This window comes from Penicillium angulare (genome assembly GCF_028827245.1).
Source record: "Penicillium angulare strain IBT 27051 chromosome Unknown utg000008l_segment0_segment0, whole genome shotgun sequence".
Classification (NCBI taxonomy): Eukaryota; Fungi; Ascomycota; class Eurotiomycetes; order Eurotiales; family Aspergillaceae; genus Penicillium; species Penicillium angulare.
The window spans coordinates 1,639,877-1,666,487 of NW_026623167.1; the positions used below are offsets into that span (position 1 = coordinate 1,639,877).

The window sequence follows — 26,611 nt, forward strand, 5'->3', positions numbered from 1 at the left end:
CACCTGTCTCGCGCCATATATTATCAACGACACCCGTCTCGATCCAGGATATTGTGAGTGAATTTGGTTTGTCTGTCGCTCTATACGACTCAGACTAATAGTCACAAAGTTCAATTGGGAATCCCTCACTACGAAATGATCCACAGCTTAGCCTACAGGAATGGTAAAAGCCAGTCATTTGGCTTTCTGCGCGAAAGCAGTGCAGATTATGCGGAATATGCTGTGAGAGAAAATGGCCGGTTGTTTGCAATATTTAAGGCGGGTCCTACCACTTCTCAATTATGCCATGAACAACACTCTAGCCCTCCAAGAACGGTGACACATGGCCATACGACATTTCACTCTGTGAAAGCCTATAAGTCTTCATACACACCACGAATTCAGCCCCAAGAACCTCCGCAAGAAACCGTCCAAGAACTCCCCCAAGAATCCCAGCAGAAACACCCCCAGGAAACCATCCATGAAACCATAGGGGAGCACGCCCAGACACCCATTCAGGGATGCCCTCAGGATATTCCTGTTGTGAGGACTTCAGCAGCTTCAAACACGCCTACACAATCTCCAAAAGTCACAACGACCCGACCTCGCAATAATGCATCTAAGTCACAAAATTCAGACAGAAAGAAACGAACAGGAAGGATGCGCCGCAGTATGTCTGTGTTGAACGCCAATCGAGAGGTTGAAACCAGAACCCTCTCACAATCCCCCCCATATGAAACTGGGGTTACAGGCCCCCGTCGGTCTGGCCGGTCGAAAAATACGCCAGTCACTTATAATTTGCGTGTGCTGACGGGCCTCGCCCGTGAGGAATCCCCAAATGTGACATCTGAACAAGAGTCGTTATCTAGGGCCTGTGACCCATCGTCGATTCTTCTGAATTCACCGCCAGTCTCCGCCACGCTGAAAGCAACTCCCCGAGTCACCTCTAATCTTCAAAAGCTCTTATTGAATCGAGGAATGCACGGCCGCGAGCCCAGTCGCAAGATTCATGCCGAGGTGACTTCGGATTTCAGACCTTGGAAGTCCTGGAAAGGTGCATCGAACGATGTTGTGACTCTCGCCTGGTCGCCTGATGGGACGAAGTTTGCGGCAGGAGCATCAGCTCACTCTGATGAGTACAATCGGAAATACAACCTACTTCTGGGTGATCTTGTTGATGGAACTTTACATGAACTTCCCGACCATTGGACTCGTCGGCCCTCATTATCAGTTGCCACTGATGAACGGCTTTATAGCAGTGTGACTAGTATGCAGTGGGCTGGTGACCGTCTTTATACCGCAAGTTATGACAATACAGTCAAGATCTGGGATGTTGGAGGTCATAAGCATCCGTCATGTCTTCGAACATTGAAGCATGACTCCAAGGTCGTCGTCATGAGTCTTTCAAAGTCGATGCCAAACTTAATTGCCACCGGAACCAATAAATTCCGTCTGTGGAATGTCCAGGAGGGCCAAGAGACCACTTCGCATAAGCTAGATATTCTTCGGGATCCTCGCCAAAAGGACGTTGATCTGGTACCAACTGCTCTTGCATGGGGCCATACTGCGCAAACAAAACATTTTCTTATTGGTGGCATGGCGGAACGAATGCATGATGAATATAAAGTCCCTCAGTGTGGTCATCTGGGTATGTGGGAAATTGGAGAATCTTCTGTCAGGCCGCGGAAACTGAGTCCCGACTCACAAAATGTCTTTGACTTCAAATGGCACCACTCTTTACCTAAGTTTGTTGCTGCGAGCACTTACAGCCAGGCAATGCATCTGCCTTACAAGACACGAACAGTTGTACAGGTTTATGACTGTAAAACCAACGATATCAAGGTCACTAGCCGATTCTCTTGTACAGCAGCAGATATAAACGAAACGGACTTTTGTCCAATGGACTCATCCTACATTTCAGCCAGTTGCACTGATGGTCAAACATATGTATGGGATGTCCGAAATCCTGACAAGCTCGTCCATCGTTTATCACATGGCACTCCACTTCAACCACTTACTCATGAATATCCTCGGGAGTTCACTGATTATGGAGTATCCGTCGCTCTATGGGGTGCAACGATCGATCAGTTTTATACTGGTGGCTCTGATGGCTTCGTGAAACAGTGGGATATTCGTCGATCCCCAGAGGATGTATTGGTTGCCGACGTTGCTAGCTTTGACGAGGGAATCACCAGCGGTGCCTTTTCAGCAGACAAAACTCATATCCTAATTGGGGCACACGGCGGTGCCATTCGGGTATTATCCTGTGGGCCTTCAGATCCTGAGAATACCGGGTTCAAACTTGAGGATGCTCATGAGCCAGCTGCGCCGGAACTTTCAGGCCGTGAAGCTAGCAATGCACTTCTCTCCAATGCCGAGATTGAAAGGCATCCAAAATACGGCCCAGGACAAGGTCCCAACTACAAAGGCCCTTATGCTCGGTGGGCACGAGGTCTCGAAGATAAGACACCGCTTGAGGACACTATCAATGTGCCTTTGGAAGATGAGGTCCTAATGCAACAGCTTGATGCCCCACAGGTGCAAAGCACGATGATTGACCCGAGCCTTCTTCAAGACCTCGAGATGCGAAGACGGCTTGTTCAAGTACGGAATGCTCTACTTGCTCCTGTCAATCAAAAGGTTGCCTTGCCACCAAAGAAAACTACAATTCGCGTTCAGCGCCGGAGTGACAGGCCTCCAGGTTATCAAAGGGAACTGAAGAGGAAGAAAAACGAAGATGTCCTTCGTAGGGAAATAAAGCGATTTCGACAGTCGGATATTACAGAAGTCATTGATTTGACTCTGGACTTGACTGAACCGCCACCTACAGCAACTCCTCAGGGTCTCATCTTGCCTTCGACCTCAACATCCACACCTGAGCCACACCCCAGATCGTCTCCCGGCCCTTCCATCGACCTCGAGGAGTTGGAAAACAGTTCCGAGGATGATTACTGGTGGCCAGATAGTGGTCTTTATGACGCGAATATCTGTGACAGTGACTGAAAGAACTAAAGCTGCCCTGTTAGTTTTAGAAATCTTCCATTCTACATAGCCATAGTTGGGGAGTGTCATCAACTATCAGCATCATGAAAGTCTTTGGTTTTAGCGGGAGGGTTTTCATTGTTGCATTACAAGTCATTTCTTAGGTTGCTTGGCTGGGGAAGCCTCGATACATAGAATAGCAGAATATGTAATAATACATTTCTTCAGAAGGAGTTTCGTTCTGCCCTTGAAACAGATTACTATACTCATAATTAGTATCTTACATATCAGAGAAGCACAATTTACTCCCAACAAACCTATGGAAGACACTGGAATAGCGTTCCAAGGTTCTTAGGCCGCACTGCCACGATGTGGCGTCGCGTTCCCGCGCAGCAGACCCATGTGGGGAATGCTGCAGGTCATACATCTTACATCCTGTATATACTTCTTCACTGCCAGGTTTAGTTCTTTCTTGCCTTTAAACTCGGCTGCCTTCTGCGCACTTTACTTTTACTCGATACATTTTACTTCGATCCTTCCTTTGATCTCTTTGCACCCATCTCTGAGTTTCTACCCGAACCCTCCCACTCGGTCATGTCATCTTCCTATGCACCACCCCCCGGACCACCACCACCTTCTGTCCCAGAAGGATGGAAGGCGCAGTATGATGAGCGGTATCAATCATGGTATGACCTCCATCTCATTTCTCAGACAACAACAGAAAAAACTAACACGCTTGCTTTCTTCTCCTTTCAGGTTTTTTATCAACCTTGCCACCGGAAAATCACAATGGGAAAAGCCCGAGCCACCAGCTTCCCCTGCGGGCCAACCACCTAGCGAAGCACCTAGCGAAGCACCACCATCATACGCCAATGTAGCTCCGTCGGGGGCTGCCCCAATAGGCAACGCGGATGACAAGAAACGGCTGTTGGCCTCTAATAACCCCTACAACCCAGATACCTCGCGCGACACTGCCAGCCCATCGATGGACAGTGACGCCAAACTTGCAGCGAAGCTCCAGGCCGAAGAGGATGCACGAGCCGGTAGCAGCAGCAATAGTAGAGGTCCTGGAACTCCGGGTAAGGCATCAGATTACTACAGTGGTTCTTCACAACCGTCTACCGGGTCATATGCTTCCGGCCCATCATCGGGTAGCCCAATGCCGGAACAGAAATCACGCAGCAAAGGTGGCTTCTTAAGCAAGTTGATGGGGAAGAGCTCTAGTAGTTCACGTCCGCCGCCCCAGCAACGTCCTCAATATGCTTCGTACCCGCAACAAGCCCCCACAAACTCTGGTTATTACGACCCTAACTATGGGCGATATCCGCAACAACCAATGCCAGGATACGGTTATCCACCTTCAGGATATGGAGGTGGATATCCACAGCAAGGCGGCTACTACCAGCAACAGCCACAGCGGAAACATGGCTTGGGAACTGGCGGTGCGGCTGCGCTGGGTGTTGGTGGAGGTTTGCTGGGTGGACTACTGCTTGCCGATGCAGTAGAAGACATGGGGGATCATCACGACTACGGCGATAATAATAATTATGATAATGGTGGTTATGATGGTGGCGGCGGCGGCGACTTTGACGGTGGTGGTGGTGGTGGTGATTTCTAAGTGTGGGAGAAGAATACCGTGATATTTTCCGTTTCCATATCGCTTCGCTCACCGGTTTTGGTGCCCTCCTGTTTTGTTCTGCGTTACCTCGTTCGTCCTGGAGCTTGCTGATTCGGTTTTTCCCCCTTGCATTTGTTGTTTTTTAATCAATTCTCTCCTTTGCACGAGTCAGACAGGAATCGGGAGCCGGAAGTGTTTTCAGAACTTTCAAGATCCTCCTACTACGCCAGTCGATTTGAGCTATCAAGTCAGAATCTCTGAGGTTCATGACCAGTTTCTATGAACCCATCATTGAACAATGAGAATGATTGGGCAATAATACAATGCGAAAAGAAAAAAAAAAAACTTTGTGGAATATTGTAAGATATGATTTGAGATACCTATCAATTCTTCATACACGTAAAACATGAGGAATTGTCAAGCCACGGCAAGCTGAATGGCTACCATGATGCATCTGCTACACTGGGTGTATATTAGATACCCATCAAGCTCGATGGGTGTTCATGCTTCCATTTTTCTTCACTGGCAGCAGTATGTAGTCACCGTCGGTAAAGAACAAATCATAATTGGGTATTAAAGCCCTTGACTGCTCCAGTTCGGTACGTTGGTCTTGGGACAATGTTGCAGAGGAGACACGGAAGGAAAAAGACCCTGTCTCCTACAATAAATCATGCCCTTGAAATGAGATTATATTTGATGAAGGAAGGTTCCGAGGAAGGAAGTTGCTTTTAGGGGGCGGGAGCGGAACTACATTTAATCCGGGGCCCCAGTAACCGAGCCAATCCGAGCAAAGCCATTTGTGAGGAACAATCCTTACTCAGCTTGATGGTCAGCAATTTCATTAGGTAACCCCAAGCAGATTCGAAGCCCGTCTGAACAGCTCCCTTCTTCTCTTCTAACCCCCTCGCCCATATCACTCCACTCCCCCAACTCCTCTCCTCCCCCTCATCGACTTCTGTCTCAATGATGCGGCCGCAGCTGTTTCGTGCGGCCGCCCGGTCTCTCCGGGTGCCCCGAGCCCGGCTCTTCGCGACGACAACCCCTCGCGCGGCCGAGGTGGAACTGACCATTGGTATGACATACAATCCTCGTATATTGCCGGCTGTTTTACTGACGCTAGTATCTAGATGGCAAGAAGGTTTCGGTTGAAGGTAATTCAAGGTTTCAATGCCTGTCACTGATTTAGATACTTACATTTTCCTTAGCCGGATCGGCTCTCATTCAAGCTTGCGAAAAAGCAGGTGCCACAGTCCCCAGGTAAAATAACATTCAAGACTCCTCTTTTGCTGTCTTATGTACTGACTTGACTTTAGATATTGTTATCATGAGTATGTTTTAGGTCACCGATACTTCCGATCGTTCCAATTGCTAACAGCCAGCCTTAAAGAAAGCTCCTGATTGCCGGAAACTGTACGCCGCCGCCAACTATAATTACAATTGCGATATAATCGATATTCTAATTTGTTCTGCGCTTCTTTCTAGGTCGTATGTGTCTCGTCGAAGTTGAGAAAGCCCCGAAGCCAGTGGCGTCGTGTGCCTGGCCCGTTCAGCCCGGTATGGTGGTCAAAACAAGTTCGCCGTTGGTTCACAAGGCGCGTGAGGGTGTAATGGAATTCCTTCTCGCCAACCACCCCCTGGACTGCCCGGTTTGCGACCAAGGAGGAGAGTGTGATCTCCAGGATCAATCGATGCGATATGGCGCCGACCGCGGTCGTTTCCACGAAGTCAGTGGCAAGCGTGCCGTTGAGGATAAGAACATCGGCCCATTGGTGAAGACCTCGATGAACCGTTGCATTCAGTGCACTCGGTGTGTCCGATTCATGAACGACGTAGCGGGTGCCCCCGAGCTGGGAACTACTGGCCGTGGAAACGAAATGCAGATTGGAACTTACCTAGAGCAAAGCCTTGACTCGGAATTGTCGGGTAACATCATCGATCTTTGCCCCGTCGGTGCCTTGACTTCTAAGCCCTACGCTTTCCGGGCTCGCCCATGGGAACTGAAGCACACTGAGTCCATCGATGTACTGGATGCATTGGGCTCCAACATTCGAATCGACAGCCGTGGTTTGGAGGTTATGCGAATTGTCCCCAGATTGAATGACGATATCAACGAGGAATGGATAAACGATAAGTCGCGTTTCGCCTGTGACGGATTGAAGACCCAGCGTCTCACCACTCCCTTGATTCGCCGCGAGGGTAAATTTGTTCCCTCTACTTGGGAGCAGGCTCTACTCGAAATTACCGACGCTCAAGAGAAGCTTAACCTTCAACCCAATGAGTTCAAGGCGGTTGCTGGCCACCTTGTTGATACTGAATCGCTGGTCGCTATGAAGGATATGGCCAACAAGCTTGGCTCTGACAACCTTGCCCTCGACCAACCGGGTGGCAGTTCCCCAGTTGCCCACGGTGTTGACGTTCGCTCAAACTACTTGTTCAACTCTAAAATCTACGGCATTGAGGAGGCGGATGCCATTCTCCTCGTCGCTACCAACCCCCGCCATGAAGCCTCGGTTCTCAACGCTCGTATCCGCAAGCAGTATCTGCGCTCAGATCTTGAAATCGGCCTTGTCGGCGAGGAGTTCGAAAGCACTTTTGACTATGATGTCCTGGGTGCTGATGTCTCGGCTTTGAAGACCGCACTGTCCGGTGAGTTCGGCAAGAAACTCAGCTCTGCCCAGCGGCCCATGATTGTCGTTGGCAGTGCGGCGGCTGAGCACCCTGATTCGAAGGCCATCTTCGAAACAGTCGGCAACTTCATTGAGAAGAATACCAGCAACTTCAACACTCCAGAATGGCAGGGATACAACGTCTTGCAGCGCGCAGCCTCCCGCGCTGGTGCCTACGAAGTGGGCTTCACTTCTCCATCTCCCGAGGTCGCTCAAACAACTCCCAAGATGGTATGGCTCATGGGTGCCGATGAGATTGCCCAGAGTGAAATTCCGAAGAATGCTTTCGTCGTCTACCAGGGACACCACGGTGATCGGGGTGCCCAACTGGCGGATGTTGTTCTTCCTGGCGCTGCCTATACCGAAAAGTCCGCCACTTACGTGAACACCGAAGGTCGTGTGCAAGTTACACGCGCGGCTACATCATTGCCTGGTGCTGCTCGTGAGGATTGGAAGATCATTCGTGCAACCAGCGAGTTCCTTGGTGTTCCCCTTCCTTACGATGACATCGAGGCTCTTCGTGACCGCATGGAGGAGATCAGCCCGGTCATGCGCCGCTATGACGTTGTCGAGCCCACCTCTGTCACTGCTTTGAGCAAGGTACAACTGGCCGAGCAGAACAAGGGCTCCGCTGCTACTGGAGCTCCCTTCAAGAAGGTCATCGAAGACTTCTTTTTTACCGATGCTATCTCCCGCAGGTTAGTCATTGTCTAAATCGCCCCAACTCATATTTTCTCTATATACTGACTTCTCCTCCTTAGCTCACCTACCATGGCCCGCTGCTCTGCCGCCAAGGCTACTGGCAACCCTGAAACCAACTTCATGGCTGCCGGTGAAATGTCTCCCCAGGCATTGTACGGTTAAGCAATGCTATTCGCTTCTATCTCCTACAGTCAGTAATGATTGGTTTTGTGTTTTGTCTAATGGTTGCAGGCGTTCTTTATTTGTACTACATTAAACTGCCTTTTGATGTGCCCCCGTTTCCTTTCCTATTCTGTTTTCTCACATCATCTTGAACGCCGTTTCATCTTGTTTTCTGTGGTTGACCTCTTTCGCTCACTCTCCGGTATTACCTGGGAATAATCGGCCGGGGTTGGCTTGTACATAAAATGGTTTAAGACCCACAAAATTCCATTTCCATCTCGGAGAATGAGCTCGTTCGAGAAATCTACGATTTACTTCTGCCTATCCTAATGAAATAAATATCAATGAGTAAAAAGGGAAGCACCCAAGATATAAACATATGCTGGCATCTGAATCCCTGGTGTAGCTTGGATTTCTAGATACTGGTTGTTTCTGGAGTTATATGTTCTAGCATTTCTGCCACGAAATCGTTTTAGCTCCTAACGATCATAGTTCATCATCATCAGTCTCTCCGCCAGTTTCTTCAGCAACCTCATTTTGGCTAGGGGCAGGTCCTGGTTTTCCAGATGACCTTGTCTTCGAAAATGGCAACTCTCTCCGTGGCGGCGGGGCTTCTTCCTTTGGAGAAGAGCGTCTTAACCCCCCTGCTTGATCGGAGGCTCTTGTTGAGTGACCTGTCTCTGCTGGCTCATCGGGCTCGTTATCACTCTCTGTGTGTTCGCTTTTCTCTGATGCTTGGGATATTGATTGATGTTCGTCATCGGTGTCTTGTTCAGTGGCTTGATCGGTGTCCTGGTCATCTGGAGGGACCGTCCCCTTTGGATCGATTTCCATCTTTTCAAATCCATCACTTGTCGTATCTTCTGAGTCGTTCATATCATCTGCATTTCGCTTCGTAGACTGTTCCTCTCCCCTGGTACCACCGGGATGAGTGGAGGTTGCTTGTATCTCCGAAACTAGGTCGGATTAGCACGAAATCTATGAAAGCGTATTCATAATCTGGGATGACAAGGTGTAGTATAGTACACTACATACCTTTCGCAGGGTTCACTGTCGCGCATGCCAAGAGCCGTTGTTGGTTACGTATCTTGAGTTTCTTTTCGTTTAAGAGCTGAGCAAAACTGGCCACCAGTTTGGACTCGTGCTCTACCTTGGCCTGCGTCAGCTCCTCCAGTTGCTTCTTCAATTTGTGTATTGTGTCTTCCGCGACACGGTGTTGACCCGCCAAGTCGACGACCTGACTTTTCAATTCATCCGCCTTGGCAGCAGCAATGCCCGACCATTCGAAAAGTTCGATCGCTTGGTCATCATCTTGGGTAAGGGTTATTGCACCAAGTTTTTGCTGTATGTCGCAAAGAGAAACAGAATAGGACCCATGGGTTAGAAAAGGTAGGTAGGTATGAAAGGTTGTGACATCACGTCTGGTTAGATTGGCTTCTTACCGTGATCGATTGGACCCTTTTACGAATCGTAAGGACAATCTCTTTATTATCTTCACCAGTACCTGCTATACTAGCAGATATCTCCACGCCAGCACATGATTCCAACTTAGCAGCTGTGGTTTCTTGTCCAAATACATGGGTGATGATTTGGATCCACTCCTCGTCCGAGCCCTGATAATTCTTGGCACGGAGGTCTTTCAGACGGCGTTCCTGTACTGCAAGAGCGTCAGTCAAGATCAAACAAAAGCTTCCAGGTTGGTTTACTTGTAGCGGTGTATGGGCATTCGCCCTCGGTGGCCGTGAGAGTCAAGTTCAGTAACCCGGAACCCGAGGTGAGCACATGCATCAATATAAATCCATCCTGCTCGTCAGAACGAGCAATTCGAATTACTTTCGACATTGAAAGAGGGAATAGAAAAAAAAAGCCGTTGGAGGTGGGAGAGGTGGGAGAGATAAAGTATCTAAGATGCCCAAGTCTGATTTGCCCAGGCAACAGTATCTGTGTCAACCTTCCCATATAGTATGGTGGACCTGTCACCTAAGAATATTGGGAGCAAAGAGAGTGGGAGAACTACTTATTAATTATTTAGAGTATTAATACTAGAATAATTATTTAAATGTAAATCTGTACATTTATCCATATTGAATACGAAATATCGAAGTTGTCTATGAATCCTTCGTAATCACCTCTCTTCAAAGTTCCCCACCGCGTCCACACTGCATCTGCGTCTAACCACGTTCCTCTCCCCTCTCCAATCCATCTCACATCCAGCCTCCTCCACTCTCCCCGAAAACCACCGATTTCCTCCCCCTTTTATGATCAGTCCTACGATCCGTTCAAAACATTGAATTCAAGTAAAGGGAACCGGCTTGTCGTCTTCTGAATCTGTGGTCTCCCCTGAGAGCTCCCCTGTCCTTTTCAGCCCCTTCAGATCGAAAACACCCGACCAGACACGCCACAAACACGCTGAGAGAATAGTGCGAGCGAGCGAGCGATAAAACTACTCAAAAAAGAAGATACAAGCTGGAGCGACCGAGCGATGGGACATTTATTATACCATTTCGTTTGATTTCCACGGAATGACGCCTCATCTTCAATTGCTCATGTCAGCGTCGCAGAGCTCCAAGCCTACCGAGCCTACCACCTGATTGTCGTTTATAAGGACTCTCGTACCTCGTTGTCTTTCGCATTAAGACTACCGACCCGCCATGGACTCGCCAATGAATCTTACACAGCCAGAGAAGGACGAACCGCAGATCGAATGTTGGGACGATGATGACGACCTGCAATTTAACGAGGGCGTTCAATTTGGTGCTGCATCCAGCACTGGATCGGTCACTAACTCCTCGTTCAGACCTTCGGGGCATCGAGACTCGATCTCATCTCGTCGGTCTGCTCGATCTGATCTAGACTCGAACGCCGGGGACGAGGACTGGCAGGTCCCTTTGCACGACAGCGATGACTTCGCTAAAGAAGAAGCCCTTGCCTCAGCCAAACGAGCGGGAATTCCCATACCCGCGAATATTCCGAGTTCTGCTCTTCTCGGCGGCGCCATCAAGCGCTTGTCAAATCGAAAATCCAAAAGAACCTTTGTGGACGACTGGACGGAAGATGTGGAGCTTCCAGGGCCAGAATTCATTTTGAAACTAAGGAACTCCCAACATGCAACATTCCCAGACACTATTCGCCAGATCAGCTCAACAGTCACAAGTCCCGTGAAGTCGACAGCTTCTTCAAATTGGAATGAGGATGTCTCAACGCGTTTGCAATCGGCGCTCACGGGTCTAGATCGAATTCAGGATGAGAATGATGAACCTATCAACCAGTATGTTCCCATACTAAAAGCGCCTACTCCACGGTCGCCACAAAAGCCTCCTACAAGGGTCCCTGCAGGTGACCTTCTTGGGACACAGGAGTCGGATGATTTCGACCAGGATCTCGAATTACCTCCGGATCATCAGCCACTTCAACTATCCCATCGCAAAGATACTACCAGATCAACCAGTCCTACTTTCGACGACTTTGACCTCGAATGGTCTGAAGGGAGCATAGGCGTGCGAGTAGGGGGGACTGCTAGAGATGGTCGCTCAATCCCCAGCTCCTCAATCTCAATTGCCAGTCCCAGTGTGTCAAGTTGTATCACTGGCGAAAGTGACGATGGCCTGGATGGCCTGGTGTTTCCCGACGGACCACTGGACTTTTCTGCTTCCCTTAAAAGACGAGAAGAAGAAAGCCCCTCGGAGCACGCAAGGAAAGGTAAAGAGCTACCCAGAGCATCGGAGTCAATGGATGCCGATGATTTCTTCGCTGGCCTTGATGTTGACAACGGGAGAGCCTTTGCGCAGAGAAAGTTGAATCTTAACCCTAATGTCAAATGCAAAACAGAGTGGCCATCAAGTCCAACACGGCGGTCTGCAACGACTTTGACTTTCACCAACCCTGGCGCCAGTGCAACCTCTACAACTGGCTCTCCTCGTCAATTTACCCGGATTCCTCGGCTTTCTGGTCATGAAGCTACTCTTTCGAGTAATCTTGAAACCGTTTCAGAAAGCGGTGCACCGATTTCCAAGTTTCAGAGACCCCAGTCTCGCCTTGGCCACTCCTCACAATCTTCGATATCCAGTCTTCCGGCATCTGCAACAAACTCAGCCTCTCCAAATCCGACACCTCCAAGCCGGAGACTTCTTGGGCCGCGAGCGGCTCGTAATCCTGCACCTGCGGGAAATGCTCCTACTCCTGCCCGACTTCGGACAAAAAGATCACTCCCTTCTATTCGTGGCACTGCGACTGCTACTACAGCTGCGAGTTTGCAGCGAACCCCCTCCCATACAGATGGACATGTTCGACCGTCTGCCGTCCGACCTAAGACTCCGGTCGAGCGAACTTCATTCTCAGATAGCAGGCCATCTGCTCCAAGAGTGCAACCGACTTTCATCTCTGCAACTGCATCGGAAAGGCAACCACACCATAGTAGTATCAAGATATACCGCCCGTCTCGTCGCCAGAGCTCCGATGGATCTAGTAGCCTTCTCAGTCCCCAGCAAACATCTTTACCATCGCGATCAAACCGACCAAACTCTTTCCGCTTAAGCCTTGATGACAGTAGATCGGAAACCATCAGTTCTACGGCCAAACGTACGCTTACTCGACCGACCAGACGGCGAAATTTCGGAGATGGCACCGAGTTGGAATCGTTTGATGATCTGCCTACGTCGGTTTCTGCGGAAAGCAAGTTTACCAAAAATCCCGCCGGGCGAGGTGTCCCTCGACCAGGACAGGCCAGGCTCAGTCAGAGCCGCATTAATTCCATCAGCGAACCACCCACACAAATCACTACACCACCCTCAATCTCTAAACCTCTCAACTCCACGCCACGTTTCGCCCGAGATACAAATGCCTCCCGAAATGCACGAGAGCAGCGCATTGCTTCTATAAATTCCCGCAATCGCGATGCTAGCTCGCTTGGCTCATTCAACTCAAACTGGAAGCCTAATCCCATATCTCGTATTTCACCCAATGCCGCACCCATCCGAAGCCGAAAAAGTAAATCAACGACCAAGTCACAATCCAAACCCCAGTTGATAAAACCTATGGGGGCAGGGATGCAAGAGCCTAAATGTAAGAGAGTCGTTGACCTGTTTATCTTCCCTGTCTACCCAATTCTCGCTATCTAATGATACTAATCAACCCTTGTACAGTCGTGAGAGGGATGCGATACAATCCCAATACTTTCCTCTGGGAAGGCAACGAAAATTTTGGCCAGGAATTCGACGTGGCTACAGCACCCAAATCACCCAAACCCGCCCTGGCTCTGATTAGCAATGTAGGCAATGTGAATAATGTTCAGACCGTCGGTGGTATGGTCTTCGATCCGCAACGCATGTGCTGGCTTCGAGCCTCGCCTCGTGATTCCAGACAGCAAGGCAGACTCGTGCCTGAAGATGAAGATGATGTTTTTGCGGGATTAGATGACCTGGAGGACAAAGCTGTCGGCACCAAATGGACCACCAAATCCCCGGATGATACCAGTCAGCCCCATGTCACCGGAGAGGAACCGAGTGCAGGCGAGTCCTCTGATGAAGGTCCTATTACTGAAGAGTTTGACGTCGGCCCCGAATTTATTCGACGACAGAGAGCCGAAGAGGAGAAATGGAGGCGGAAGGTCAATAAATGGGTTGGCTTTAATCGGGAAGATCGCAATACTCACTGGCGATGGGCTATCCGGGACTTGATGACGGACGGAATGACGGACCCCATGGTCAAGCAGGTTGTTTCTTACCCAACCGAGATCCATGATTGTTAAAACAAGAAGGAAATGATATTTGCCAACCGTGCCGTGCCGTGTACGGGTGTTCCTCTGGACAAATTTGAGCATGGATACACGAACTAATGACTTGAGGACCCTGTCCTTTCATTGGCCTTGATGAAATTTGGCCAACATACGAATTTATGGTTCTCGGAAACTGTTTTTGTAACTATAATTGTTATTGTGTTTTTTTTTATTGAGTTCTGGTTTGCCAGTACATACTTTGTTGCTTCTGCTATAATATATCGGAGAATTGGATTTCTCTCCCTTTGACCGTACACTTTCTCTCTCTTCCTCTCTCTGCATCTGCATCTGCATGCCCTTGTTCTCTTTTCTTTTTTCTTTTCGGTCTTCTCTTCCCCCCAAACATCTCCGGGACGTTGCTCCACCAGTGGATCAGCAATGTACTTGACCATCGGCATCATTTGCATCCAGTCAACAAGGAGCATCCATGCTGCAATGATCGACACTTGCAGCCTCACCCTAGGCAGATCCGAAACCCCTCGGACTCGGGCCTTTCCAGGGTATGCGCGCGCTTCTCTGACACTGACTCCCCACCCCCACTTTCAACACAAATCAAGGACAGTGCTTACAGAGAATATCAGGATCGGGAAGCAGCAGGGTGACACCGGGTGATAGATTGTATAACGTATTCTGGCTTCGAGCCCCTTTTCAGTTCTACGACTAGCCCAGATTCCGTGCTGTGAGGGTCCGCCGCCAAGTCCATCGAACACGGTGTCTCACCTTCCGCGGATGGGCCAAACGCATGCAATCCTGCCATCCCGCATGATGCATTTGATTGCCCATCAACGCGACCCAATCCCGCAGTGCCCTGGCATCGACGCCACGTCAAGGTCACGCCCCAGTGCTTCCATGACAGCTCACGATTAGACAAGCAGAAACCCCAAAAATGAACAACCAAAAATGAAAACAAAAATTTCCCTTCCAATTATTTTTGAGGCGGTGGGACAGCAGGCGAAGGTCACTCTTCGGCCCCATTCATGCCCGTTTGCATTACCTTTGCCCCAGTACAGTGGAAACTCTCCCAATCCATGTTCCTTACGGGTATGCGGTTACGTGCATGTTTGGACTTTCGCCGGAGCAATCTCGAGCCCGACTTTTGTTTGACGGCAAGCAAACCTGCAGAAACAAAGCCCTAAATTCGCCTCTTGTTCTCCTCCTGGTTGGTTTGTTCCGCCGTCATAGTCGGGGAGGTTCTACTCCTCCCCCCGGTGCTGTCAGTGACAAGGTACGGAATGAGAGCCGATCGTTTCCCTCTCCCTTCCCATCCTTGGGTGCCACTCCTCTGCTATAGGTGGCCTTAACTGGGCCCAACGTGGCTCTCCATGAGGCAAATGGTGGCGCCGGGCATCGAGGCAGGAATCCGTATCACCATTGCTTGCGTGCGCTGTCGTATCAGCCTGCTTCATCCTCAATTTCCTCGGCGGGTCGGAAAGAATTCGACCACGAACCCTAGTCCTGTCGAATCTCAATGCCCTCTGATTTCCCATGTCCCTCATTTTCTCTTGCTATGCTATGCTTTTCGTTTCGTTTCGCTTGCTCTTCTTTTTTCTGCCCTTTGCTTTTTTCCCCCCCCGTTTTACAAAAAAAAAACCTGAAAATGCAAAACCAGCCACAGAATCTATTTTCTATCTTACTATTTTATTATTATTTTCTTGCTTTCCCTTCCCATCCTAGCCTCTTTATTCCCTGCAGACCTGGACAATATCCTTTTCGGCCGTACCTTACAGAGATTTGCTTGGCCTGCTTGGATTTGTCGTTTCTTTTTTCTGTGGAATCTTTGCGGTCTGCCTTCCAGGGATGACCTCTCTAGATTCCACCTTACTCTGTTTCGACATGGTCTCGTGCACTCTCTTGGGCATCTGTCATGTCCTGCAAGATTGGCATGGGGCCTTGTGGGTTCTTTTTAATGCATTTGCTACCCCATTCAAAAGATCTCCGATATTATGGTCTACATCCTGGTCCTTTAACCTTGCTTTCTATATAATTACAGTTCTCGCTCTGGTTTCTTGATATTGCCATTCATTTTTATCTTTCATTTAGCTTCCTTGACTCGGAAATACTCATACTGCCAAGGGCATTCAAGATTGATCTTTCAGCATCTGGCACAATGGGCGGTTATTCAAGGCGCAATGAGGGGAATGACAGTTATCTCATAAACCACCAGATGGCTGTCCCTGGAACTTATAGCCATCCAACCAGTCATGAGTTTAGCACGACGGGGCCTGGGTCGTACCATTTCTCTCAGCATTCATTCAATCCATATGGATCTCAATTTGCTCCCTCCTATGGCCAACAGCCAAGTCTGTCTTCTGGCATGCAGCATTTGCAATACGCATCGGATCACACAATCCCTTCAATGTCTACCGTGGACGAAATGAGGATGCATCATTCTCCATCGCAATACATGTCGCAAACACGATATATGCAGTCCACTCGGTATATACGAGAAGCGCTTGGTGAAACGGATATTGAGGATCAAGAATCTCACAACGAGACGCTGTCGGAGCCTGTGTTGCCTCCATTGGATGGGTTTCCTGATGTCAAAGAATTCGATAATTTGATGAAAAGGTGTGTTCAAAATCATACCCTTATACTTAATCGCTAGGAAACTGATGGCAAGGGTTGAAATAGTTATGTTAGCGAACTGTCTGTAAAGAAACAAGACAAGGCATTGATCCACGCAAAAAGAGCACGAAACATCAAGAAGGTTTTGATGGAACCGAAAGACACAGCAACTGAGTCTGCTCAGTTCCGGTAGGCTTTTCCTCCTAAAACTATTCTTTGGCTCTATGCTAATTCATTCAGTTTCTGGGTTAAAAAGATGTTCAAACTCGAAAGTGTAGGAATTGGCACGGCTAATGTAAGTATTTCTCCCATATGCTGTTGACAACTACCACCCGTGAAATTCTAATACAACACATCAGTGCCGTAAAATGATTTGCCACGAGGGCAAGCCAGTAGCTATTCGTGAGAAATTATTCAAAATCCTCACCAAGGCACATCAGCAATGCCAGCATGGCGGGCGTGACAAGACATCTGCTCAAGTTCGACGCATCTATTCTTGGTAGGTACTTGATAAAGAGCAGCTTTCAGGAAATCGTGATCCCATAATTAATAAAATGAATCTTAGGGTACCCAAGGAGCTGATATCCCGATTTGTGAAAAATTGCCCAACCTGTCAAGTGCGCCGTGGGGGATCTCGTCTTACGCCACCCAATTCTCGACGCGGATCACCTCGTCTTGAGGTGATATCCCGATCCCCAAAGCTTCCTTCTCCTCCTACCTCAAGAAGAGAGTCAACATTCGGGGGGCAAGTGCCTCTTGAGAGATCGCAGCCAGAATATTTCGGTCAAATACATGGTCACGGTGGATGGGTTGATAGTCATCAAAATATGCAGAGACGATCCAGCTTGAGTACTGGCGTTCGGTCTTCCCACGGGTCTATGGGCAACCTTTCCCACTCATTCGCAGGAACACTAGACCCGTTCAGCACCGATCTCTCTGCGTCAGGCCCTCAACTAGGTTATTCTACTGGTTATGTTCCAACGTACGGAGCTCCTCCTCAACGGGAATTCTGAATGAGTCCCGCGAGTGTCAGAGTGCCATGATTATAGGCATTTTCTATGGCGTTCTTGTTCTATTTACCTCTGAATACGTTTTATCCCTTAGCATTTACTTTCAAAAGTGATGTTTGGCAAAAAAAAAAGAGGTCCTGTCTTCTGCTTGTGGCGTTTGTTTTGATCAGTGGAGACCAGGGCAAAATCCTCGAAAGGAAAAGAGAAAAAGTTGCAGGCTCAAGGAAACTACAGTAGTTACAGGGAAAAAAGTAGAAATTTTGAGGAATATAACGATCAATACACTAGTACATCTAATTATAACATTTTTTGTTTTGTTTTGTTTTTTAAAGTTTTCTGACAGGAAAGATCCCGGCGCTCTTGACCAACATCAATGGGCAAGAAGGGGATAGTAAAGTGGTAGATACCTAATGGGCAGATCGTAGCTGTCCGAGAAAGCGTCATTCGCTGCTAAATACATAGCAGTTGTATAAAACTGGCTCATAGAATTGGCTCATGCGATGGCCAAAGTTGAGTAGAAAGGCATCAATTCGTTGATTCGGATCCGATGATCAGACATTCAGTGGCCGCGCCACAAAACAGAGCAGACAAGACACAAAGATAAACCAAATAAAGAGAGTATGGCCCGTTCGGCTGCCCGTCTTCTTAGGGAAAGAAAACAGCTAAAAGGCATATTAGGTCTCAGCTGTTTTCCTAGGACAGTCAAATGGTCAACTCCCAGGTGGCATTTCAATATTTGAGCATGCGTTGCAATATATCTGGATTGTCCGGACGACCATAAATAGCAGTATTAGACGGGAAGGGAGAATTTCTTCCCTTTCAACACCCTGGAAGTTCGAGATTTTAGCTCTTGTTAGACTAGTTGGATGGACATGATGACGTACTTATTGTAATAAATGTAGAAGAAATCCGAGTACAGCAGGGTCTGGACAATACCGGCGAGGATTGGGGCCCATTGGAATAATTCCTGGAAGCGAGGATCGGTCACGTAGCGGTACATCCAATTGGGGATGTAGAGAGCCCTGTAAATTCCGAGGGCGAACAAGTAGTGAGTGGTAATTGTTTCAGCTTCTCCTGTACGTTGTAGCATGAACAGCTGCGGCAGGATTGCAACGGATTCCAGCCAAATCGAGAAAGTCCAGAGAATCTAGTTGTAATTTTAGTTGGGAACCCGTATTTGTTTCTTGCCCGCCTATTTTATCATCCCGGCGAGTCCTGCAATAAGCGCAGCGAATGGCTTTGAACGTACCTCGAAGAATTGGTATTTGCGAGGGAAAAGCACCGCCAAGAGGGCACTGATTCCTAGAAGGTATTGGACTTTGAAGGTATCAAGGTTCGGGTCGTGGGTGGGCTTGTAATCGTTCAGCATGAGGTAGATGATGTATCCTGAGGAGCCGATGAAGAGGAGCTTGAATGTTGTGAGATAAAGCGAGTCGAACAAAGTCCATGACAGATCTAGCGACGAGGGGAGAAGTTCGAGGTCAGTATTGTAGTCGGGGAATTCGAAAACAAGGTTGAGATCGGGATCGGGGCACACCTAGATAGCGAGTGACAAAGACCAATAGATAAAGAACCTGTGACTTGAAAGACAACCCGGAACAGCTCTGCGAAAGAATAATCAGCTATGAGCATCGGAGGGGGTTAGAGTGGGTATGAAAGATACACTAGTTGACTTCATCTTATGGAGAAGAATGAAGATGGATGCCAAGTGGGACAAGTCGCCTGTACCGATCAGTATGGTTTGGCTCAAGCGACAAAAGGCATATCATACCTAAAAGCCTGAAGAGATTCATGGTGGGCGATATGGGGGTTGTGGTTGCGGAGTGGAAGGATTGAAGGGGAAGAAAAGTTGTTGACACGAAACCACATGAGATATGGAAGGGGCCCAGTGTCGATCAGGTACGCGTGCCGGGGGCCCGGACCATGTCTATTGTAGAAGTAGATCTGAACGCGAATTCCATGATATAAAACGAAATTTTGAGATAATTTTTTATTTAGATAAATCAATATTGATGCTGATATTAGGGAGAGAAAAGAGAGAGACAGAGAAAAGCCTCCTATTGATACATCCCAAGCCCACTTGGTCCCCATATTGTGCCTCCAAAACTCCCCTATACCAAAAGAGAGAGAAAAACGCCCTATATTTTACAAGTTCGTTCATATGAATGGAGCATCCGTCAAATCCATACATTAACATCGTGGTCATTAGAATGGAATCCCACCTCCAATAGTCTCATCAGCCATACGCTGGAGATGACCCTCAGCCAGTTCGCTTTTCAGGGCACAGATGGAGCTTTCATGGTCCAGGCGATCCCAGTCACGTAGTACTGCTCGTTTGGAACGTTGAATTTCCGCCATCTGCTCCACTAACCTCTCCTGGTCGGCTTCGAGTTGAGAAAGACGCTTTTCAGACACTCCATCCAGGACTGATGGTAGAAGCTTACCACCAGGAATCACGGTACATAGTCCTGCTAGGTGATTTGGGGCTTTGGGTGTAGGTAAAGACGGCGATGCGGGCACAGTACTATTTTGCCGGGACCCTGGATGCCGGAAGTTTGACCCCCCAGGAAATCCAGAACTGAAAGAAGCTCGAGGGCCTGAAGGGGGAGTTTGCGATGGCGTTGTGGGTGGCCCACGACGTGACATAGTGCCACTGGGCCAAGGTCCGTCTCGAGAACTAGGGCCACGACGAGGACGAGTCGGCGCAGACAGAAAAGGGTAATTCTGAGGACCACGAGGTTGTGATGGAATTTTCCTGGGCCCCTGAGACGATCCCGAGGGGGGTGACTGGCGGATACCTAGATTTCTTGGTTGGGTTGGGGGATTGGCGCCAAAGCGGCGTTGAATAGGCTCTGTAGAATCGGATTCCTGACGATCCGTATTTCCATATATTCTAGCCGAATCGTTACTCTCAGAATCGTGTGTGGATCCGCGATCTTGATGGGTAACGTTGCCTGATGGTGCAGAGAACCGATGGGCAGGTGAGAAATGTGAGGGTGATCGACTCCGGTTCTTGAGAGGGGTTTGACCACCGCGCTCTGGGCCCACTGCTGGTGAGGAGCGTCGTGATGTCGAGCTCGATTCAGGTCGGGAGGTACGCGAAGGGGATAATTGTCTCGATCTTGAGTATGGCAGACTCCTATTCATATCCACCGCTGGCTCTCGTCGGGGTAGGTTCTGAGAGGGGCTGGAGGGGCGAATGGGAGGAAGGTTGGGTTGAATTTTTGATGAATGAGCCTGGCTTGATTTCTCATCCAGAGGGAGCGCTGCAGCGTTGTCTCTTCGAACTGAACGTATGTCCTGGCTTCCAGGCGATACATCCCGGTTGCGCCCTGGGCTACCGCGGCCACGGGATACATCGCGTGATCGACCCTCACTATGCGGAGACTTCGATCGCCATGAAGGTGGAGGAGACCTAGGTCGGTCGTCTCTTCGTGGTGAGAAACGTCTAGGGGGGGAACGTCGTCTCGTATATGGTGCAGGCCCATAGCCTCTGCCCTGGAAGGGAGGCGTCCTGGAACGACGCCGGTAGTCAGGAGGAGAGCGGCTCCTTGGGCGTCCATAGCCTCGGCTAGATGGCACCCATGTGTCGGCGCATAGGCGAGATCGATTTCGAGGTGGTGAACGCCTGTTTCGATTATCTCTAGCATCGTATCCTCGTGATGGTGATCGACCCGGTCGGTCAGCAGGGCGATAACTTTCCCCGCCTCGCCGGTCATCGAATCTATAGTTAAAGTTAGACAACTATTCATTTTGAAGGGAAACGATATTGAAATTTCTTGCTTACCTCCTGCGATCCCAATCCATCCCTATAGGTTGAAACAATCTGGGGGAGGCTGTTGTTCTCCGAATAAGATGGAGATAGAGAATGAGCGAGAGTGAAAGGTAGGCGACGCTAAACCTAATCGGGTAGATCTTTTCACATCAAACTTGAAGACGAATACGATGGGATCTCGCTATTCACCACACGTACTACGGAAATATGACATGTATGAAATATTGCGTAAAAAGTTGTGACCTACTATTTAATGTACATACAATGATCGTAGAAGCCTCTCTTGATCTAATAACACAGGGGCCAGCAGTGGTGGTGGTAATAATAATAATGGTACTAATAGTAATGACAACCAAGCTCTCACCACAATAATCGCAGCCTATTAAGCATGACTGCTCAGTGCTTGCCTCGTCGCTCGCTCTCTTTACGCAATCGTTTGCGATTTTCGTCGGCAATCATACCGCTAACTTCATCTGTCAAGTTTCTGCTCCACTGTGGTTGATTCTGTTGCTGTCGTTGAGCGTCGTACAGGTTCTGAATACTTTCCTTGCTGATGCCGCCTCCGGCTTGCATCGCATCCAGATCCACGGCGACGTCAACATCACCAGGCTTCTTGCGTTTTCGGGATTGATCGTCAACCCCAAGGACTGGGTGGTTGCCTGACGACGTACTGAGATCATATGCTCTGTCACCACCGAAAAATCCTTGCACATTCGTTTGTCTCTCGGGGATAACTTGATATGCGCTTCGTGGGTGAACAGACTCTTCCGTTTCTGTTCCTCTATGATGCTTTCGCACGTCGAATTCCCCAGAAACATTCTCTGGACCTCCGATTTCAGTTGGGACAGCTGAAGCCATACCACTCGGCGTGTCTAGACCACTAGGTGAATGAGCCCCAGCATCCTCTTCCTCATCGGCGTCTTCATCGTCTTCCTCTTCCTCCTCCTCCTCGCTTTCCTCCTCGGACTCCTCAGATGCCTGCAACTCGCCCCAGAGATCCTTTTCGATCGGCTCTCCTTGCTGAGCATTTTGCTGCGGCTGTAAAACTCCAAAAATATCGCCCCCGTAGAGCGGTCGGTTGTGTTCATCCACAGGTGGTTTTCCATATCCACCTGGGTGGTACCCCCACATGGCACCTGGAGGCGGTGGTGCATTGAGACCGGGAATTTTCAAGGCAGGATAGGATGGAGGTGGCCCATAGCGTTGTTGGTTGATAAGCCAAGGAGGGGGAGCCCCGGGTGGCATATTGAGAGCCTCTTTTAATTCATCACTGAGATCGCCTGGGCGAAGATGCTTGAGGTTGGTTTCATATTCCTTGCCCTCGTAATATATCTCACCATAGCGAGTCAGCTCCGGCTTGGTTTGGAAGCGGAAAAATGCCTCGTATAATTTCTGATAGTCGATATCCAACCGTCCCATCTTTGGCTGAACCCTTTCTCGTTGTTTTGACTTCAAACTTGACTGATCTTGCTTGTCCAGAGCCGCATCGCGCATCTCCGCAATTCCTGTTTCCTGAATGAACTTAGGGAGGGCAAAGGGGGCTTTCTCCACACCCCGTTTGGAAGAGAGGTATTCCCGCTTGAGTGACCAGTGAGAAGGAACCGGAACCACATTACGATGGGCCTTTATATGAATTAAGAGCCGAGGATCGTTCGCTGACGTGTCTGTCCATTCCACAATTTCAGGTTTGCGAACCATAGCCTTTAATTCGGCCACGGATAGCTTGTTCAATTCTTTTCGTTTCTTTTTTGAAATCTTCGGTTCGCTCTCCTGCTCCTCATCAGGAATGTCGTCGGCATCATCAAAAAAGACTTCTGGCTTGTCGGCCTCTCTAGCGGTAGCGCTTTCGTCGGCGGTCTCGTCGAATCTGTCAATGACGCCCTTGTACATTTCCCATAATGGATCATTCGACTCGGCGAACTCGTCAATGACAGGGGACTTCGGATCATCCTGGGTGGTAGGAGGTGGAGGGGCTATTGTTTCGGAATCCTGGGCCTTTTCTTCACTAATTTCGCCTACGGCCTGCGAACGAGATATGTCAACTCCTGTAGCAGCAATGAATGCGACGGTAGGGGGAGCAAGCTTACCTGCACCTTTTGGGCTTTTTTCTTGGCCCTCCTAAGCTGATTCTTGCTTTGCTTCATTTTGAAGTGGTTGCGACCTTCGATTCCCTAGAAGCAAATCGTGATGGCCGGTGGGAAATAGAGTCGTGGTTTTGAACAAGTGAAACACGTCGCGGCGTTGGGAAGCTCAAGTGGTGGTAAAATAAAATGCCCATAATTATCTCTGATTGGTTGATTTGACTTACCGCCTTTACTGCCTGAACTAAATTTCCCAGTGCTTTATGTATGCGTCCGGTGAGGACATTCTCCGAGACATGTTTTATTGTATTTATTTCATTGGTGTATGATTTAACTTCGTCCTTAGCATACGATAGGCTCAAATCAATGCAAAATATGAAGGTAAGCAACTCATATAGCGGTGGTATTTTGCCGAGTAATCAAGATAATGGAGCCCGTATACAACGGCTGGTTTGGCAGAATTCAATGAACATAAAGGTAATGATATTTATAGTACAAGTGGAGGGGAACGACAGTGTTTCCTCTGGATAAAAAGTCGTCTTATAGAGACAAGACGGGATCTTGACCGCGGCTTATCTCAGCTTGTTGGACCTTCACCAATGCCTGGAAGTTCCAGCAGGTCAGAACACACAACCGGGGGTGATGTTAACTTGGTCGAACGCGTATGAGAATGTATCGTGGGTCATAGAGACATGTTTATTTCTTCTTCTTTGCAGACCGAGATTCTAGACCAAGACAATGAAGATCAGTCAGGAGTTCTTGCGCGACGCCGAAAACCAATATCAGGGACTACTTTACCTGCAGCTGTCCGCTTCTTCTTGGGGCGACCCTTGCCTCTGAGTTTGGCACTAGATAGAACGAATTATCAGCATATTTTTTATACAGCACGGAGGATACCGGTCACGGACATTTGAATTGCCTCCTCTCGATCATCTTCGGCCTCATCAAATGTAGTTAATCCGAGAGGTTTGTATGTGTTTTGGAGATCTTGGAAAGCGACCGTTTTCTTTGGGTACCATGCTGCGAGTGCCGGGCCACGGAGGCGTTGTCTAAGGATCTTATTCCCTAATCGGAGTCTTTGCGGATTGAAGTTGAGGGAAAAGATGCGACACTGAGTCTGTAAAGGGGGCGGGAATTCATAGCATTAGCGTGTATCCTGCTTCAGGCGAGATAATTGGCATGTTTCCATACCTTAACCAGGTCTAGTAACCGGGTCTGGGACATCTTCACGGTGGGCCGAAGTGGTCGCGGCGGAACAAGATTCTTAATTTGTCCCGGAGCCGTGATGATTCCAGGATGCGGCGCGGGAGGCACGTGACGTGCTCAAGTTTCGCAGCATTGATACCACACCCTCAAAAGAGTCACGGTCTTTTATTTCTTCCTAGCAGAACAGAATTCAAGAAATGAAGCAGTGGATTTGAAAGGGGGAAATTCATCATGAGTTCCAAGAGATCCGCCTCTTCCGATAGGAACGAAGTCCCTCATCCTACAAAACGACCCAAGGTGACTATCTTAACTTTTCTTATCTGACTACCTGTCGATGCTGTCTGCAGTTTGGCTTATCTTCTTCTGAAAGGTCAAAAAATCGGCCAGAGATTTTCAAAATGAGAATTCTTTGAAAGAAAACGGGCTGGCCCAAAGGTCTGATTGCGGTTCTCGGCTCTCTCATCTTGAGCACGCTGTTCAAGAGGCCGTAAATGACCCCGAAATTATGGAGACCAAACCCGATATTGCGCAAGCAGTGTCAAATTTGAGGGATGCCCTTCGCAACTATCGTGGAAAGTCAACCGTCAATCGAAGCCTTTCTGAAGCTCTTGGTGATTCAGGTTTCGATCATTCTAGAGAACCACAAGACAAGCATTCTAGAACGCCTCTTTTACCACCAATCGGCAATGACCAGCTGGAGAAATCTGTTTTCACGCATCCTGCATGTGGTCAATCCCACAATGCAACATATGATCGGCTAGAAGTCCTAGGCGATGCGTATATTGAGCTGATGGCGACAAAGCTGGTGTGGGACAAATTTCCTGGCATTCCAGCCGGGAGGATATCTCAGATCCGAGAAGGCCTAGTGAAGAACGAGACGCTAGCCAAATTTGCTGAGACATATGGGTTTGATCACAGAGCAAAAGTGCCAGCGAGTTACGCGGACCAGCCAAAACGATTGACCAAGACCAAAGGGGATATTTTCGAAGCGTACGTTGCTGCGGTGATACTAGGCGACTCTCATGACGGCTATCGGATTGCGAATCAATGGCTGGTCGGACTATGGTCACCAATGCTAGATAAGTTAGGGCAACAAAAAACGCAGTTACGGTCCAAGGAGGAATTAGCAAAGAAGGTCATGGGCAAAGGCGTCAAACTGGAATATATTACCGAGCGTGACGTCGTTGAGGAAAGGGGCAGCGGAACGCAGACCTTCTTCATCGGAGTCTACCTCACAGGCTGGGGCTGGGAAAAGGAGCATCTTGGATCGGGATCTGGTTCCAGTAAAGCGGCCGCCGGTGATGAAGCCGCACGGAATGCCCTGATAAATACGTCCCTCATCTCTAAGATTAACGCCGTGAAAAAATCAACAGAGCAGGGGAGGTAGAAACAAAGAGCAATGTAAATAACTATAAATATCTAATACAATCTCAAACTCTTGAAATTCCTTGTCAGCTAAGCGTCGTGTGATGAGGTGCCTATGATCTACTAGAATAGAGAAGAGTACGAAGAACAACGAATAACAACGTTGAGGAAAGGGAAAGAAGAGAGAGAGCTATGCTATATACATATAGGCAGATGCTACTCTCTAGGCTAATCATCTGATTAGTCTGCATCCGAGAGTAGGTCAAACCGTATAAACGTACAAATAGTGTAAATATACCTATCCCGAGTCTTCCTCTATATAGTTATACTATATTACTTCCGCCTAAAATACAGGTAGTCCCTTAATTGTATTAATATTAAAAATATTAAATAAATATAGGAAAAAATCAACTAGCTCTATTATTATCTATATAATTAATAATAAACTTATCTTACTCTATAGTCTTAATCTAATAAGATAGATATATAAATATCCCTAGTTTTAATAAATATTAATAGTAGAACTCTAGGAATATATATATAGAACTCTTATAATTACTAGTTAGATACTATATATTATTCTTAATACTAACCTATTTAGTATAATATTATAAGATCTTTTTATAGAAAAGATATAAATTAATTATCTTTATAATTGTAATGGTTACTAAGTTGTCAGGCTAGAGACCTGTGACTAGGCAAGGATATCGGATGGTAGAGATCAAAT

General features: G+C 48.3%; 11 protein-coding genes across 11 annotated transcripts; 6 read left to right on the forward strand and 5 right to left on the reverse strand.

The window, feature by feature from the left end:
- Positions 1-135: 135 nt before the first annotated feature.
- N7478_011325 (WD repeat protein) lies at positions 136-2,982 on the forward strand (the record flags this gene model as incomplete). The annotated part of the gene is made up of 1 exon (XM_056927539.1): positions 136-2,982. The coding sequence occupies one exon, from the start codon at positions 136-138 to the stop codon at positions 2,980-2,982; it is 2,847 nt and encodes a 948-aa protein (XP_056774587.1).
- Positions 2,983-3,555: 573 nt separating this feature from the next.
- N7478_011326 (WW domain-containing protein) lies at positions 3,556-4,579 on the forward strand (the record flags this gene model as incomplete). Its single annotated transcript, XM_056927540.1, has 2 exons — positions 3,556-3,647; positions 3,718-4,579. 2 exons carry the CDS (start codon positions 3,556-3,558, stop codon positions 4,577-4,579), a joined length of 954 nt encoding a protein of 317 aa, XP_056774588.1.
- Positions 4,580-5,542: 963 nt separating this feature from the next.
- N7478_011327 (putative NADH-ubiquinone oxidoreductase, subunit G) lies at positions 5,543-8,109 on the forward strand (the record flags this gene model as incomplete). The annotated part of the gene is made up of 5 exons (XM_056927541.1): positions 5,543-5,651; positions 5,707-5,730; positions 5,893-5,907; positions 6,062-7,943; positions 8,007-8,109. The coding sequence occupies 5 exons, from the start codon at positions 5,543-5,545 to the stop codon at positions 8,107-8,109; spliced, it is 2,133 nt and encodes a 710-aa protein (XP_056774589.1).
- A 486-nt stretch (positions 8,110-8,595) lies between these two features.
- N7478_011328 (uncharacterized protein) lies at positions 8,596-9,951 on the reverse strand (the record flags this gene model as incomplete). Its single annotated transcript, XM_056927542.1, has 4 exons — positions 8,596-9,065; positions 9,145-9,451; positions 9,552-9,766; positions 9,816-9,951. The coding sequence occupies 4 exons, from the start codon at positions 9,949-9,951 to the stop codon at positions 8,596-8,598; spliced, it is 1,128 nt and encodes a 375-aa protein (XP_056774590.1).
- An 809-nt stretch (positions 9,952-10,760) lies between these two features.
- N7478_011329 (putative cytokinesis regulator (Byr4)) lies at positions 10,761-13,855 on the forward strand (the record flags this gene model as incomplete). Its single annotated transcript, XM_056927543.1, has 2 exons — positions 10,761-13,170; positions 13,251-13,855. The coding sequence occupies 2 exons, from the start codon at positions 10,761-10,763 to the stop codon at positions 13,853-13,855; spliced, it is 3,015 nt and encodes a 1,004-aa protein (XP_056774591.1).
- Positions 13,856-15,989: 2,134 nt separating this feature from the next.
- Positions 15,990-16,950, forward strand: N7478_011330 (uncharacterized protein; the record flags this gene model as incomplete). Its single annotated transcript, XM_056927544.1, has 4 exons — positions 15,990-16,450; positions 16,514-16,636; positions 16,688-16,742; positions 16,807-16,950. The coding sequence occupies 4 exons, from the start codon at positions 15,990-15,992 to the stop codon at positions 16,948-16,950; spliced, it is 783 nt and encodes a 260-aa protein (XP_056774592.1).
- A 1,360-nt stretch (positions 16,951-18,310) lies between these two features.
- On the reverse strand, positions 18,311-19,250 carry N7478_011331 (uncharacterized protein; the record flags this gene model as incomplete). Its single annotated transcript, XM_056927545.1, has 4 exons — positions 18,311-18,604; positions 18,707-18,994; positions 19,121-19,179; positions 19,229-19,250. 4 exons carry the CDS (start codon positions 19,248-19,250, stop codon positions 18,311-18,313), a joined length of 663 nt encoding a protein of 220 aa, XP_056774593.1.
- Positions 19,251-19,662: 412 nt separating this feature from the next.
- N7478_011332 (uncharacterized protein) lies at positions 19,663-21,264 on the reverse strand (the record flags this gene model as incomplete). The annotated part of the gene is made up of 2 exons (XM_056927546.1): positions 19,663-21,181; positions 21,245-21,264. 2 exons carry the CDS (start codon positions 21,262-21,264, stop codon positions 19,663-19,665), a joined length of 1,539 nt encoding a protein of 512 aa, XP_056774594.1.
- Positions 21,265-21,628: 364 nt separating this feature from the next.
- On the reverse strand, positions 21,629-23,376 carry N7478_011333 (U2 snRNP complex subunit CUS1; the record flags this gene model as incomplete). Its single annotated transcript, XM_056927547.1, has 2 exons — positions 21,629-23,254; positions 23,320-23,376. The coding sequence occupies 2 exons, from the start codon at positions 23,374-23,376 to the stop codon at positions 21,629-21,631; spliced, it is 1,683 nt and encodes a 560-aa protein (XP_056774595.1).
- An 814-nt stretch (positions 23,377-24,190) lies between these two features.
- Positions 24,191-24,537, reverse strand: N7478_011334 (mitochondrial 37S ribosomal protein mS33; the record flags this gene model as incomplete). The annotated part of the gene is made up of 2 exons (XM_056927548.1): positions 24,191-24,430; positions 24,505-24,537. The coding sequence occupies 2 exons, from the start codon at positions 24,535-24,537 to the stop codon at positions 24,191-24,193; spliced, it is 273 nt and encodes a 90-aa protein (XP_056774596.1).
- A 487-nt stretch (positions 24,538-25,024) lies between these two features.
- Positions 25,025-25,906, forward strand: N7478_011335 (ribonuclease III; the record flags this gene model as incomplete). The annotated part of the gene is made up of 1 exon (XM_056927549.1): positions 25,025-25,906. One exon carries the CDS (start codon positions 25,025-25,027, stop codon positions 25,904-25,906), a length of 882 nt encoding a protein of 293 aa, XP_056774597.1.
- Between the last annotated feature and the right edge of the window lie 705 nt (positions 25,907-26,611).